At 34.6% G+C, this 16,113-nt stretch overlaps 1 protein-coding gene across 1 annotated transcript; it reads left to right on the top strand.

Moving 5' to 3' along the window:
* Positions 1 to 6,251: 6,251 nt before the first annotated feature.
* Positions 6,252 to 14,650, top strand: LOC121735426. Its single transcript, XM_042126261.1, has 3 exons — positions 6,252 to 6,279; positions 12,383 to 12,593; positions 14,128 to 14,650. The coding sequence occupies exons 1-3, from the start codon at positions 6,277 to 6,279 to the stop codon at positions 14,343 to 14,345; spliced, it is 432 nt and encodes a 143-aa protein (XP_041982195.1). The 5' UTR covers positions 6,252 to 6,276; the 3' UTR covers positions 14,346 to 14,650.
* The last annotated feature ends 1,463 nt before the right edge of the window (positions 14,651 to 16,113 follow it).

The following is a 16,113-nucleotide window of genomic DNA, read 5'->3' as shown; positions in this document are numbered from 1 at the left end:
TAACATATTAGGTAAGTAGGTTTCATGGGGCTGGGACACGTCACACGATACTCTTTGGGCGAGGCTCTCTATAATATTATATTGTATTATCTATAGGCGAGGCGTACCTATTACAATCAGTCGCCTGATCTATTTTTTTAAATGAAAAGCAACAGAAGTAAGCCTCAGCACCCCTCGTCCAATCGTTTGCTGATACGTAAGTTGTTGCTTCGCCACGTCCTTACACAAGACTGTTTTACACGCGCTCCTCCAAAAAGGAAGAAAGGATCACATAACTCCTACGTGAATACGATAAACTACGTCACCGATACGTGAGGAGTTTTCTGAACAATTATGTCACCCAGCTGTGATATTTATAAATCTACCTACTTCTAAATCCTAGATTTTGGTTCCCTTTCTGTGACCGTGCACGGACACCCTAAACACATTAGGGATGTCCCGACGTCCCGTTGGTTGTAAATGCTTTAGCGATCTTCAAAGCAAATTCGATTCATACTATGAGACACGTTCCTCCTAAATCTAAGTAATGAAAAAGTTTAAAATAATAATTGGTTTCGTTAATTAGACATATTATAATATCAATTACCATCAATAATTAATATTAACAAACATAATCATTCGCCAGAGAACTAACGTCACCCGCGACGTCGCTCATCGAATTAGCACGCATTATGGAGCAGACAAGTGGAGTGGAGACCACGCTTAGGCAAACGTAGTGTAGGACGTCCCGCAGCACGGTGGACCGACGATTTGAAGAAAGAGGCTGACAGTGGATGGATGAGGGCTGCCCAAAATCGGGATGGTTGGCACTCATTGGGGGCTACGTTTAGCAGTGGACGGCAATAGGCTAATGATGAAGAATATATCAATTGTAATTATAATGATTCATCAGGAATTTCATAACATCCGCCCAAAATGCTTGGCTGGACTGTTCACAAGTAAACTGTATCTTTTATGTACCGCTGTTTAGCGTAATACCTAAATTTAAATGTACTTCTAATTAGCTGCAAAAGTATTATATTATCGTTCTTAATTAGTTAATTATGTGATAATTGTTCTAAAACCAGTCTTGCTTGATTTAAACGTAGATTAATATTGCGATATTGTACTCTACAATAGAGCTCAGTTATAAACAATGTATTTTTGTAACTCTTAGCGATTGACCAACGGATGTAATGACACCATGGGAAAATGTGATTGAAATGAGTCAAGGATCGTGTCTTTGCAGCCTTGTGTTTGTTTCTACAAAGGTAAGCTTCGGCCAAACCTGCGCATCAGTAACGCGGGACGCGATGCTGGAGCGTCTGCAACTGGCGTGCACACCAGCTGCGCGACAAAGGTGCGAACCGTAGGTTCATTTCGGACCACTGGACGCGCGAGTCCCGCTCTGCCGCATGCCGACGCGAACGTCCCGCATTGCGGTCGCTTCGCAGTCGCTTTGGTCGCGAAGGTTTGGCAGAAGCTTTATGCAGGTGTCAAAACCTCTAATGCCTGTTTTCACCAATCGCCCCCTAACGCTAAGTGGTCCCCTAGCGGCCATTAAGGGTACATATCCATCAAGATTTCACGAATTTTTGTGTGTCACGTTCGTCCTTAGGGCGTAAGAACTTTTGCAAAACATAACTTTTTTTTAAATGTGTTTGTTTTAAGAGATATTTGACCCGCAAAGATCGCTAGGGAACACTTAGCGTTAGGAGACCGTTGGTGAAAACAGACATTAGGGTCTTGGTCTTAAAAGAGATGAAATTTTCCCTTATTATTATTAGTTCTACTCTAGTCTCTATAATATAATTAATAATTATGTATTACATAATAAGTGTATTGATTTGAAAGATTTGCTTGTTGCATCAAAATGCCCCCAAAATACTAACAAAAATACATAATATACTTACATATAGAATCCCTGACCCATAAACGCGGGTTATTAATTAATAATTAATATTATTTATTAAATGAAATAACATAATTCGTAATTGTAAATTAATTGTTGATTTTAGGGATAATATGGTTTTACTACAATTAATATATTATAATAAAAGGGTTCCGTACCGGTATAGAACGAAAGTATATAAAAATTATGTTTTTTGTATGGAAGCCCCCCCTAAATATTTTTTATTATTAACTAGCTGTTGCCCGCGACTTCGTCCGCGTGGACTTCAGTTTATAGCGCGCGGTGTCAACAAAATTGGTGTCAAAAGCTTTTTAAAACCCTGTACCCCTTAAATCAAAATACCCACAACAGCCGTGTAGTGTGCACATAATATGATTTTTTTTACTTAATTAAACTTTTTTATACCAAATTTTAAAGCTTATTTAGCGTTACACAACTTAGCTGCATAATGCATTACACAACCTTAGCTTTGCCCAATGCCCATAAACTATTTAGTATTTATTATTGGTAGACTGTTTCTGATATCTATGTTGGTAGGTGAGTTATTTATAACATGTATAACAATCGAAAGAATCGAAAAACGTATATCAACATGGTACCACCTCTTATAGAAATATGCATGAGCAAGCGATAGCGCGATCTAGGGGACTCTTGGCGCCATCTATTTTGAGTTTTTGGAACTAACTTAATTTGGCCAAATTTACGCATTTTCATCCCCTTTCAACCCCTTTTTCCAGTTAAAAAGTAGCCTATGTCCTTTCTCAGGCTTTAGACTATCAGTGTACAAAATTTCATTACAATCGGTTCAGTAGTTTTGGCGTGAAAGCGAGACAGACAGACAGAGATACTTTCGCATTTATAATATTAGTATAGATTATTAAAGTACAAATATAATTAAGGATTTTGAGAAAATTTCAAGTGCCTAACTGTTACCATTATTGATTACGAGCAAAAAGGGCCAAAAAAATCACTTACAGCCAGAGACAGACAGACAGACAGACAGACGGATAGACGGACAGACAACGAAGTCTTAGTAACAGGGTCCCGTTTTTACCCTTTGGGTACGGAACCCTAAAAGACTATGTTTTTACTTAGACATAGGGTCCACATTTCGCGTACCTATCTTAATATATAATATTTCTTGTGTGCGTGTGTATGTGACTGAACTCCTAAACGACTGGACCAATTTTGATGAAATTTTTTGTGTGTGTTCGTGGAGATTCGAGAATGGTTTAGATTTACAGTTTGGTCTACTGGAAAATGTTTTTTCAATTAATTTCTTATTTATAAGGAGTTGTTGATTTTGGAATGTTTTACATAAGATCCGGCGGACGGCGCTATCATCGCATTCAATATTATTCTATTTCAATTTTAGTTTGTCCTGACAGATGGTGCTACGATTAATTTGAAAAAAATTTTGTTATTCAATTCATGTGCTGATTAAAATATTAAATAAATAACACATAGGCTACAATTTTAACCGACTTTCAAAATGGGGGAGGTGTTATGTTCGTTTTCTTATATTCAACAATTACTCCGCCGTTTGTTAACCGGTTTTCAAAATTTTTCTTTTGGTATATAGGGTATCATCCCAATTTGGTATTATATTCAGAAAAGTGGTGATCTGATGAAGGATCCATAAGTAATCGAGGGAACTCCTCAAAACTTATAGGGAAACATATGGTGACTTCGGTTTCGTGAGAAGTATTCTAAGCATATGCTACCAACAAGTAAGATTTTGCACCGAGATATACCTGGTATACCGTGGTTCGGAAGGTGCTGAGAGAATTCCTGATTCTTTATAGATACAAGTTTGGGAGTTTCGGCGTTGTTTTAAGAACAGAAAGCATATATGCTACTATGCAAATTACATTCTTCATCATCATCATCATCATCATCACTACCATATTATACCATTTCATAGTCTTTTAGATCGAGACTCGAGTTTGTCAAGCGATAATTAAAAAAAATCTATATCTACCTAATATTATAAACCTGAAGAGTATGTTTGCTTGAACGCGTCAATCTCAGAAACTACAGGTCCGATTTAAAAACTTATCTCAGTGTTAGATAGATCATTTATCGAGTAAGACTCATCATTTATCGAGAAGGTTATATTATATTATTACTCTAAGACAAATACGACAGAAGAAACTCAGGAAAATGTGGGAAAAACGGGGGAAATATTTTTTATGGGAAAATGTACCTACGGATTCTGTAAAATTTCTAATTTACGCGGGCGAAGCCGCGCGGGACATCTAGTGAACTATATATTTTTACAAATCGTCAACTGTTTTCCAAAAACTAATTATAGAAGAAATCTTTAATAAGGTTTTATTATAACGTTTTAATAATTTTATAAGTAAAGAAAATAATATTCTACCGGGAGTAAAAGTTGCTTTGCCTATAAAGGGCGCGCGGACACGCCTACATAAGGCCTTGCATATTAACAATTTAAATACCTAAGTAATGGATATTTAATGACATTTTATAATGGTAATTAATTGTATAATTAAGATTTCATCCGGACTTAGGCCGTAGGCGTCTTTGAAAAATCAATGGGCAATTGAATGAAGGAGTATGGACATTCGACAAATAACTTTTCTCGGGCAAAATATTCGGAAGTTAAGCAAACAACATGAACAAACAAAACGAAATAGGTGCCCTATGAAAAATATATTATGCTGTATACAGTACAACAGTGAAAAAGGTATTGTTATTTTATTTTGATTTCAATAAATAGCTGTTAGTAAAACAATCAATTTTTTGCGAAAGGAAATAATGAAATGTAGAGCTCTGCGCTAAATAGGTACGGGTCGGTCCTAGTAGGGTCCTATGTATTAACTTCTGAATTGGTACAAGAGTGATCCATATGCCGTAAGCATAAGGTCCTGTGACAACGTAAATAATGCTGAATAGAGTTGACAATAGTGAAAAGTTCAACAACATACCATAATATGCCGCATAGCATAGAACAGCTGGTATTCAGGACGGGCATTATGTTAAGTCGGGTGGAACGACACTCGACTGTTGACATGAGAGTTGAGACAGCCAGTCTGCATGGATGGGTCAGCATCACAGAAAACCTACATGTTGCATCAATACTCCTTTGTTGCGGAACAACAGCTGTTATGTATAACATAAAACAGCCACTCCGCAGGAATGGGCCAGCATCTCAACCTATATGTTGCTACAGGTAACCTAGATAGTAGGTTTAACAAGTTTTTGTCTTTATAAGTTTTAATGAATAGATGCTGATGCAGCCTGCAGGTTACACCTATTGAGTACATTTTTATAAGCGCATTTTTAGTTATTTCTTAATGACCTTAGTAGATAACGATTAGCGACATAGTAAACATAGCGGCTTCTGATTTCTCAGTACCTACGAATAAGCTAAATACTTCAAATCGGACACGAATTCGAATCGGGCAAAAACAGAAGTTAATACTTAAATCTTAGTAAAACCTTCATTTGACCTAGTTAGCGACTCTACGAATCCTACACTTGGACAAATGAACACTAGTCTATAGCTAGAGTTGCCAACTGTTTTGAACAGTATTATACTGTTTTTCACTAAATTATACTTTTAACTGTTGAACAAAAATAAAGTATGCAAAATACTGTTTTCAGCATCAAAGTGAGAACACTTTATTATGACATATTTATGGCCTGTTTCACCGCTTCCTGATAAGGTGCCCGATAGGGTTATTTGACCGATTTTCCATACTCCATCTGTCAAATTAAGTGGTGGATAGCTTTATCAGGAAGCGGTGAAACAGGCCCTTAAAATTTTAAATAAACTTAGACGCTCAGACATTTCTTTTTTATTTTTAGTTGTTAAGTTTGGCGGGGAACTCTAATAATGTACGTATTTAAACTAATAAATAAATAATATGTACTGTTCATTTTTCTAAAATACTTGTGTACATGATGTTTTGAGCTCAAAATAAAGCTGTAGCTACAGCTTGTAGCCAAAGGCTCTGGAAAAGACAGCACTCATGATTTCATAATTGCGGGAATCGAACCCACAACTTTCAAAGTGGGAGACAATTGACAAACTAAATTCAAAAAGACGAGGGAGGCGTTTGCGAATTGTGACCATCTTGCACAAGGGCGGAAGGATTTTTTGGGTTTGGAACAGTTTTTGCGATTTCTTTATAAGATTGCAACATGACATCCTGTAATTGCAGAACCCAAACCCGCTATAGCGTAAACAACTCCCTTCATCAAAGGGCTAAGGGTGGTCTTTGTTCGATAAAAAACTGGATCATGTTCGACCGGCTGAGTAGAAAGTGAAACTTGAAAGGTTGCTATAAAAATTGTAGCAACTGCCGCGGCGCGTTCAGTTGCCGAGCGAGTGTAGTGTAGTGCCGGCTGGAGACACCATGGTCAGTACCCGCCATTTTTATTTCCCGCGTTTTTCTTTTTTTTTTTCTTTTTAATATCGTGAATGGTCCAGGAGTTTTGGAAGTAAGGATTAAGGACGATGTGGTTTTTCACTTATTCGTGTTTATCTATACATATAATAAAACTGTAGAAATGACAATTTTATAATATTATTTTTAAGTAAGTTCCAAAAAAATAGAAGGTTTATTATATTCTATGTGTCGTTTTTCTTTAATTGTATAATATTATTGTTATTTAAGTAAAAAAGGTATATTGGTGAAAAAAATGGGACGAAACAAACATTTCCAATTTTTATTAAGTACCTACATATTTTAAATTATAAGTAATATATAATGATTGATTGGTTAATAGGTAATTGATTTTTTTACAAAAAATCTGATAAACTAAATTCGCCTAGCTTACTTCTAAATCATTTACTATCTTGCTCATTATTGTTTTAAATGTTAAGTATTTTGATATTAAAATTACGTCACTTTTATGTTTAAAACGAATATTATAAAATACAATGTGCAATTAAATAATTCTCAAAAAATATACGAAATTCGAAATTTTAATGCAAGTAGGTAAGTACTTAAGTACTTTAAAATTAGCATTACAAATTAAATCATTTTGGTTTATGACATAACTTTTTGAATTTCGAAATAGGGAAAGCTGTTGTTAATTTGATTCTCATGTAATTACCTAGTTTCATAAATACCTACCTGTATGTAGAGCACGCGTGATGTTTTAAAACCTCTACCTATTTAAAAAAATCTTACAGGGGTTGCTTTGAGAATTGATCTATGAAAACATTTGTACAGAACATAGATATTGGGTGGTGGAAATTTTATTACATTATCGTCAGGTGTTCTCAGTATCACTGTGATATAAACAGTAAAAAATATAAAAACCTCATATTTTGTAAATATTAAAGAGCCTACCTCTTTCAATAAGACGTGTAGAAGAAGAAAACAGTCGAAAGATTATTTAAAAGATAATAATCTCTGTCTTGCAAGTCTTTGCTAAAAATAGTAATAAGTACTTATAAATTACAAAAATCTATCCTTCACATTTTTTTGATGGTGAATTTAAAAGGTTTTGATGTGCATGGAAAAAAATCCCGGAAAAGGACATGCAAGTTTAATCCCGGAAAAGCGCGATTTCCCGCACGAAAATCGAATTTTGGCATTTGTACGTTGCGAGCAAAACCTAGTTCCCTAAATCGAGGCAGTATTGGTGCTAATTATTACAAAATAATTATGAAGTTACGTAACACAATGAGCACAGTTTTAATTACATCGCGTGTTGATATTCAGAGCGTGAAGTGCACAAGGGCAGCTTGCATTATTTGCTAATTTGATACTTTTATCAATGATAGATATTAAAATTAATTTAAAATCGTTTCTAAATTAAGTCAATAATTTAAATAGGAGAGATTTAGTTAGTTAAGATAGTAGAGAAAATATAAGGTACTTAGATACTAACTAAAAGTAGAGTTTCGTATTTAGACATTTTTGTTATACCTTAGCGCCTCATCCGAAAAACCGATTGGATTTAAAATTTGAAATATAGATACTTCGAGTCCCGAAAAAGAACTGCATAGCATAGTTTTATTATATCTATCTAGTATTATTATAGTATAGTAGTAATATATATCTAGTATTAGAGAGTAGATACTAGATTTTGATAATTTCTGCAAAGGGGTTAAGAATTGAATATTTCTGTTAATTTGTACTTTTTAGGGTTCTTTTTTCTTGCCTTTAATCTCGACGACTCAGCTAACGACCTTCATTATGTACCTACTGCCACTTGAACTTATTTTTATCAATGCGGGTACTTTCAAAACCTTGGTGCACGGACACGCTTATCGTAAACTTTTACGGTTATTTCTGGTAACCTTTGCGGCAATCTGATACAGTTAACTCGGCAATTGCAAAATTAAGTTGACCTTACAATATTCAAAACGCAAATTTTAGACTAGAGCAAATACGTTTGTTACAGTTACTTTACGATTAAATGCAGTTTTAAAGGTAAATAATGTTGGAGAGACCAAATTATAACTTGACAAAATACAGCTCGCAAACAATATTATTGCTCTTTATTTCATACCTACTCTATGTTCGTGGTCGTCAAATTGCGGCCCGCGACAAAGTAAATTATTAGAATGGTCTATAACAGTCTACACAATGGTTAAAATTACGCCATACATATTTAACAATAAACGTAACCGGCCAATTTTGGCCGGTTATCGTTAATGTGTACTTGACAAATGTCATAATAATAACTATAAAATAACCTATTTAATTCCAGTTGTGTGGTGTGGTGCAACCATAAAGTTAATATACTTACCTAGCGGAATATTAACTTCCGCTAGGTATATTAACTTTAATATGGCCTATGGGTGCAACTCACTCATAGGGCCTGATTACACCTACCGAGTAGACTGGCGAGATCACGGCGAGATAGTGTTCTCGACCAATAAAACTTGTCGAGAGTACTGTCTCTCCACTCTTCTCGGTAGGTGAAAAAGGGCATTAGTGTGGAACTGCTCTTGGAGCGCCCTTCACATAGGTACTCTGCAGCCCGGTGCTGGCACTCACATTGTCATGCGTGGCCCTTGACCAGTAAAGTGTGACGACCACTGCTCTATATCTTAATACAGTTATAATATATAAACAAAATTTTAAAGCAGGTAGAATCATGTGAACAGGAAGTTATCTGTCAATTAAATAATGAAAATGTATAACTGTATGGAAGATTAGCGAAAGACATGCGAAATAATTTAAAATAATCATACAATAATTAATTTCCAATAAAATTAAGCATTGTCTATGGTGCCTATATGTATATTCGAGAGCGGAAATTCGAATTTAAATTACGAATGCAACATCGATTACGCTGACAGCTGACAATGGCGCGTGCAAGTCGCGAGTTATTAGCCCGCTCTCTATCACGTTTCGATACTTAAATAAGTAAAAGTGATTGCACAAGGCCCTGTAATGGTGGCTTTGTTGCGTTATAATCATGGGCGTCGGTCTCTGGCCTTTTAGCATTTTCTTTTCATGGCCAATTCTACGTCCAATCGATCATTTAAAAATTTAAAGTCGGCGATAAATCTAATCGAACACGTCTAGGCCCTTGTACAAGTTGAGCAATATCGCACATTATTCCGAGTATAATTTATCAGGTCAAATTGTCCATACCATATTTGGCGCAGGCCACATTGAGTTCAATTGTCTAGCAAGGCCACCTTTCACCGCGGAACTTGGTGGAGGTCGTCAGGACTTGTACCAGTTTACTTCCTAATACCTGGCCCTTATTTTATTCTAAGGGCTAGTTTCCACCCTAATCCTAATGACTTTAAGTAAAACTTTTTGAAACTACCCTACACCATGAACGACAAACTTGTAGAGTAAGAACGTAGTAGAAAATAAAAAATAGTACTTATATGATCCGCATATAATATGATCCGCATACTTTATATATGAAAAAAAAAATTAAAAGCAACCTCCGGATATCGAAAAGCTACAACAAATGTTACAGAAAACACGTAAAAAAACTTCATACTATCCACCACTCGCAAACGTGTTTTGAAAGGAAAAGTAATTTCGCAATATCCAAAAACGGGTAAAAATAAAAGTTCAAATTTAAGTAATCAATATAACTTGACGTAACATCGGCAAATGTTTTTTAGCCGTTACTTTTACTTTCCGGTAACAAGACAAGCATGACCGAACAAGTGACCGGCGCTATATTATGCAACCGTAATTTCATTTTAAACACCATAATAGTCCCATCATCTACGCAAATTGACAACTCTCTGTTTGATGAATGTAGTGTACATTCACAACGTTTGTGTTTTAGTAAATAGAGAATTAGTTACAAATCGAAGACTGTTATAAGATAAGTGATAACTCTACAAACAACTTTAAGCACTTGTTTCGAGTTATGTACTTACACTTATAAAAAGATCCAGTGTAAGTATACTAAATTACAGATTTAAGATTTTATTGCAGTATCCTAATGTTTTTTTCCTCGTGTAATTATATTAAAATAGTAACTTGAAGGATAAGGACAAATCAGTTTATAACTGTAACATAAGTATACAATTTGTATCTTTTTATTCATAAGGGGCATTAGGTACTTACAAGGCAAAGAAATATAATATTATGGCATGTTATAACCATGCCATAATTTTATATTTCTTTGCCTTCTTGTCAGTCTTGGAATATCTTACACTAGAAAATATTGCAATATAATGAATATAACTCCAAGTAAAGGATATGTTACAACTTCCTACCGACAAATATAGCATACCGGCGTAACGTTTAAAAATACAGTTAATTGTACAGTTGAAATCAACTTTTTGTGTAATAACAACAAAACCTACAATGTAGCGAAAGTTGGAGCAAAAGCCTTGGCATTCTTCAGTAAAAAATAAGTTAACAACGCTTTGATACACCTACCTACTCATATATTTTACTCAATCTTTGAATGTTTAATACGCCTACTCCCAATATTACGTTTAAAGTGGCAATGAAAACTGTGTAGGCGCAACACCTACTCGTTTTATTAAATTTCTAATGTGTGGGATTTTATTGGAAATTCAATGACAGTTTGAATTTCAGAAATGAATGACTTGTAGGAAGGAGGAATTAGGATCCATATTTAATTAAGGTCATACGTATTCTTCCCTTAACCAACCAATGTGTTGTTAATCCGCATTTCATCAATTTAACAGCGCACCTGACCCTAACTTGACTATATACTTTAACCTAGATCTCAAAATCTGTAAGGTCTAGAAAACTGATTTTTTGACACAAGTAACTTAAGTTCATGAAGATTAAATGCTTAAGACGAAAACACAATTACTGAAAAAATGCTCGATAATTTCTTTTTTACAAAAAACCTTGTTTTAGACACGTTTTTGCTTGGATCTTCGAAGTTTGCTGTATTTTCTTTAATATTTTTTAATATCTAAAAAGGTATTGATGAAACCTAAATTTGTTCAAAACGCTTTTTTCATAATCATTATACCTAGTTCGTATTTTATTCAAGTAAAACTCGGCGATGATTCCGCGTAGTCCTTTTTCACCTGGCATATGAAAGACGGGCGTGAGTGTGAAGAGAGAAGGCCGATGTTTGATTTTTAGAGTCAGGAGAGCTCTTAAGTTCTAATCAAGCCATTCCTACCGCCAACAATCCACAGCTCGCACTTCCACGTCTGTTGAAAGTTGTTTTACCTCTGCCAGGATCCCTATGCCAATAACATAAGGTTTACTATCACAAACTCCGAGGTAAAACTGAGTGTCGCGTAAGATCCAATTACATTACACAACCAATATCTACCAGCTGCCAGTTGCCACATTTCGCCACACTTCGGCCACGCTCCCATCGTAAAGATAAAACGCTGCTCCACTTAGATAACTTATGTAAAACTACCCACAGTGTTTGAGCAACTGGCATTGTCATTACACATTTGTGTATATTTACCATTTACTGTTGCGACATAGCTATTAAGCTGCAAATAATATTATTGTCAGTTGTTTGAGAAATCGAGTATGAGAAATAACAATTGGTTTTAATGAGACATTGAAGATAATCTTGGATTATTTACTGGCCTCTTTTTTAACTAACTGTCTCAATTATTTAATTGCAACTTGCAGCTAATAAAATCTGTCGAATCATCGACATGACATGTTTAGCATAACCACAAGAATAACGTATTCAAGCGGAATATCTAACGAGAGCGAGACATTGTTTACTATCACGTCGCTATGCCTGTTTCCAAACGGGCAATTTGTTGCAATGCAAGGTTCAAATTCTTTAATCTTCTCTTATTAACCCTTATCTAAGACCCAATTTTGTGGTTTTGACCAATAAGAACATGTTTGAGAATTCAAAACGCGACGTTTGATATCATACGAGCAAACCATTTCATACTTTCATCATATCGCGAATGTATTATTGTAAGATTATTTATAAAAACTTCCTCGTCCTTTTCTATCCTGAAGGAAGATCATTGTAGCCCTGTCGTCACTGCGATCCTTGAGATCCCCAACAAAATGCTGCTCATAAATTGAAAGATGTTTCTCGTCTTTACAGAACTTCCTAATCATCTCCACACTGTTGGCGGCGGCGAACGCGATGCCGTCCTACATAGCGGTGCCTGCTGATCAGATCGCCTTCCTGGACCTGTCGTCACTGCGCAGGGTGCCGCGCCAGACCCTCAGCCCGCCCCCACCCCCGCCGGTCCTGCCGCAGGCGCTGTACGAGGACAACTACCAGCCGATACCGATACAGAACTACCAGCAATGTAAGTTGATTCCATTGTAAGCAAAGGATTTGATAAGCAGTTACTTTTGCCCATAAATTAAGCCAGCATTGGAAATATTGAAGAATAAATGCTAAGCGTCCGTCTGTGTTTCTGTTAGCATAATCATTGTTTTCGAACTGAAACCGATTTTTATAGGAGAGAAAAATACAATGTCGGTAAACGGCATAGGATAGTTTATCTTTTAAAAAATTTATCAAAATTTTGCTAAAACTTGATTACCTCGCGTGGTAATCAAGTTTTAGCAAAACTATGTCACAAATCAAAATATAATTTTCATCCCACTTCTGATGTAGCAATTTGTTGTATGGTGCAGTGATACAAAATTTCAAACAAATGAACGTTAATTTGTTTGGAATTTTGTATGAATGTTCATATTGGCAAAAAAATATTATTTTTTTTAACTAGAGCAGCTTTAAACTCTCGCTACAATTATGTTAAACAGTGCCGTAACGGATCGGCTCATTGTTAAATGTCAATGAAAGTAATAGCATAATCTCTATACCATAGCTTTCTCTTTACAAAGGATCACTTTCTAGGCCGTGACAATGCGTTTTCCTATTGTCCGATGTTACGTAAGAGGCTTATGCAAAACCCACGTGCAATGCGCTCAGTATTATTTTATAGGATGGTGTATTTACCTAGTATGGGATTAGACATAGGCATTACAAGCACCATCACAAATATTTGACATCTATTTTCGCAAAAATAGATGTCAAATTTTTTTAAATGCAAATTGTCAAAGTGCCGCACTCACCGCCGTACTCAGAGACATTAAACTATGATTAACCTTCAATTTAATGAAGAGTTTGACAGATAATGTATGAGGCTTATGTCAAAATTTTGAATTAATTACATTTAACTAATTAATGTTCCACTCTGAGTGCGGCAGTCAGAGAGGAACATGTTGTTACACTTAAATGTAATTAATTTCAATTTTTGACATCATTCTCATACATTATCTGTCAAAGTGTCAAACTCTTCATTAAATTGAAGGTTAATCATTAAATGTCTCTGAATGCGGCAGTAAGTACCCAGGGCCTTTATGCCAGAAACATAACGATCATTCTGAATATGAAGTAAACTTACTCTAAACGAACTTATATTCTCGTTAAGTATTACATTGTGACAGGTAATTTATGGATGTAGGAAGGACAATTTTCTGCAATTGGCACCATTGCAGAAGACGCTTCTTGAAATGTTTGTAAATGCGGCTCATTATTTTCGTATTTTCTTGATTCGAAAAGACATTAAAGTCATCAAAATGTATATGGACTCATCTTCACGTTGGGCAATGATGGAAAATGGTTGCCACCATGATTGCAAAGTTTATAGCAAGCACAATTGATGCCTATCACGGGCATTTATAGACGAATATATTATTATAACAAAACAAATGAATACGAACACACAACTTATTAACATAGTGGGAAAAAGTTGTTTTGTCTCAAAAAACTTCTCTTTCCTTCCATTCTTTGATGTTCACGTTTTCAGAACCTAACCCGTTAATTTTCAGCTGTTGCGCTCGCCCCTCCCCCCGCACCTGAAGTACAACAACGGATCCAACTCCAAGCTCAGAGCGAAGCAGCCGACGTCCCAGCGCACTACGAAGAAAGAGCACCTGACTTTGGGGAATACGTAGACTTCGGAGCCCACACGGGTGACAACGGAGCATTCGGGTGGTACGCAGACTATCCCATCAATAACCACGACGATTCTCATTATAGGAAATAAGTAGGGTATCAAATACCTAAAAGACTCGAAAGATCTGTCAGTTATTTGTTTAAAACAGATCTTGTTTAGTTAGGGCATCTTGCCAATCGTAATTTTAAGTTACCAAAGACAGTATTATAGTGTGATATAGTTAGGGTGGATAACCGCACATTTGTTTTAGCCGGTTAACTCCGCTGCACTTTAGAAAGTTCCTCGTTTGTAAGGTTAAGTGATACGTTCCCTGTGATACGCACCATGGTAGTATAACTTCCTAATATTTTCATTCTTTTACTTATTTCTCTTTCTTTTTCTATTTCTTTCTTACATCTTACCTTACTATTCTTTTACTATACTACTTAACTATACTTATCTTTACTTTCTTTCCTATTAATCTATATTTTCTTTTCTTCTGTTTTTTTATTCCTTATTCCTTTCTTTCTTTCTCACACTTAACTTTCTTCTTACGTCACTCTTGTAGTTTGTTAAGATCACCAAAACCAGTTAAGGTCAAGTTAACTACATGTTGATTAAAGTTCACTTGTTAGTTATTTCACAAGCTTTTGTTGTACCGACACTAACATCATTAGTACATTTCATAAGTACTAAATTAATTTTGTCAACTACACTAAACTTCACTTGAACTATCAAATACATCATTTCGTATTTCTATTTTCTAATCTACTAGCATATTTTCTACACTTTACTTTTAATTTCTCAACTTGCATTTTTCGTAACTTTTCATTCTTACTTCTTGCTATTTCTTTCATAAAACTCACTTCACCTTCATGTATATACTATGAAATTATTAGATACATTACATTATTAAGTATTTATATCATTTGTATTTCATTTCATCTATTCTGTGTTTCTGTTTCAATTTTACACCTTATCTGTCTTTCAATAATTATATTTTAATTGTTGTACCTTCACACATTTATTCTTTTCTTCTATTTCATTTCTTATTTTTTATGTATTATACGATAAAACATAACTTTTCTTGCTCTCATTTCTTTATTATATTCTATTTTACATTCATATTTTATAATAAAACTATTTTATTTTCTTTACTATCTTTTTTTTTTATCTGTTTCTATTATTTTTTTCTTTCTAAATTATTTATCATCCCTTTTCTTTATCACATCTTATTTAATATAATATGTATCTCATTCATCATTTATTTTCATAGTCTTACTTTTCATTTCATAAATCTTTAATTGTTGTTTAGTTCTCACTAATACATATCTTCATTATTTTTATACTAAGAATATTTATTTTAAATGTTTCTTTTTCAAGTATTCGCCCTAAATTGCATTGTTTCATATCACTTCATGTTTGTTTACTTTTACTATAAACTGCATTGCATTTTCTTGTTTTCCGCAATTTCTGTTTAGTCTTCTTTCCAAGTCTATTTCTAAAATACTTTCTTAGATACTTACTTTTCATAACTTTGAGCAAATGTTCATACTGATGGAGTTACTTTACTATACTACTAATTTTCCTTTCTTGTTGATCGAATCCTTAAATTTTCATTTTATGTCCTTTACTGTCTTACTATACTTTATTCTATTGTTTTATTTTCTTCTTTATAATTACTTCTATTCTAATTTCTTCTTCCTAATTTTTCATGATTCTTCATCTTCTTTCCTACGTACATATTATATAACCTACGGTAAATTCTTTACCTTTTTATCTTGATCTCCTCCTGATGTATCTAAAGACTTATTACATATTATCTTCTTTGGTCTTCTTAATTTTCATTCGTCATCAGTTATTTTATTGATGACCACTA

This window comes from Aricia agestis, chromosome 17 (genome assembly GCF_905147365.1).
Source record: "Aricia agestis chromosome 17, ilAriAges1.1, whole genome shotgun sequence".
In the NCBI taxonomy this organism is placed as follows: domain Eukaryota; kingdom Metazoa; phylum Arthropoda; class Insecta; order Lepidoptera; family Lycaenidae; genus Aricia; species Aricia agestis.
This window is presented reverse-complemented; position numbering and strand designations above follow the sequence as displayed.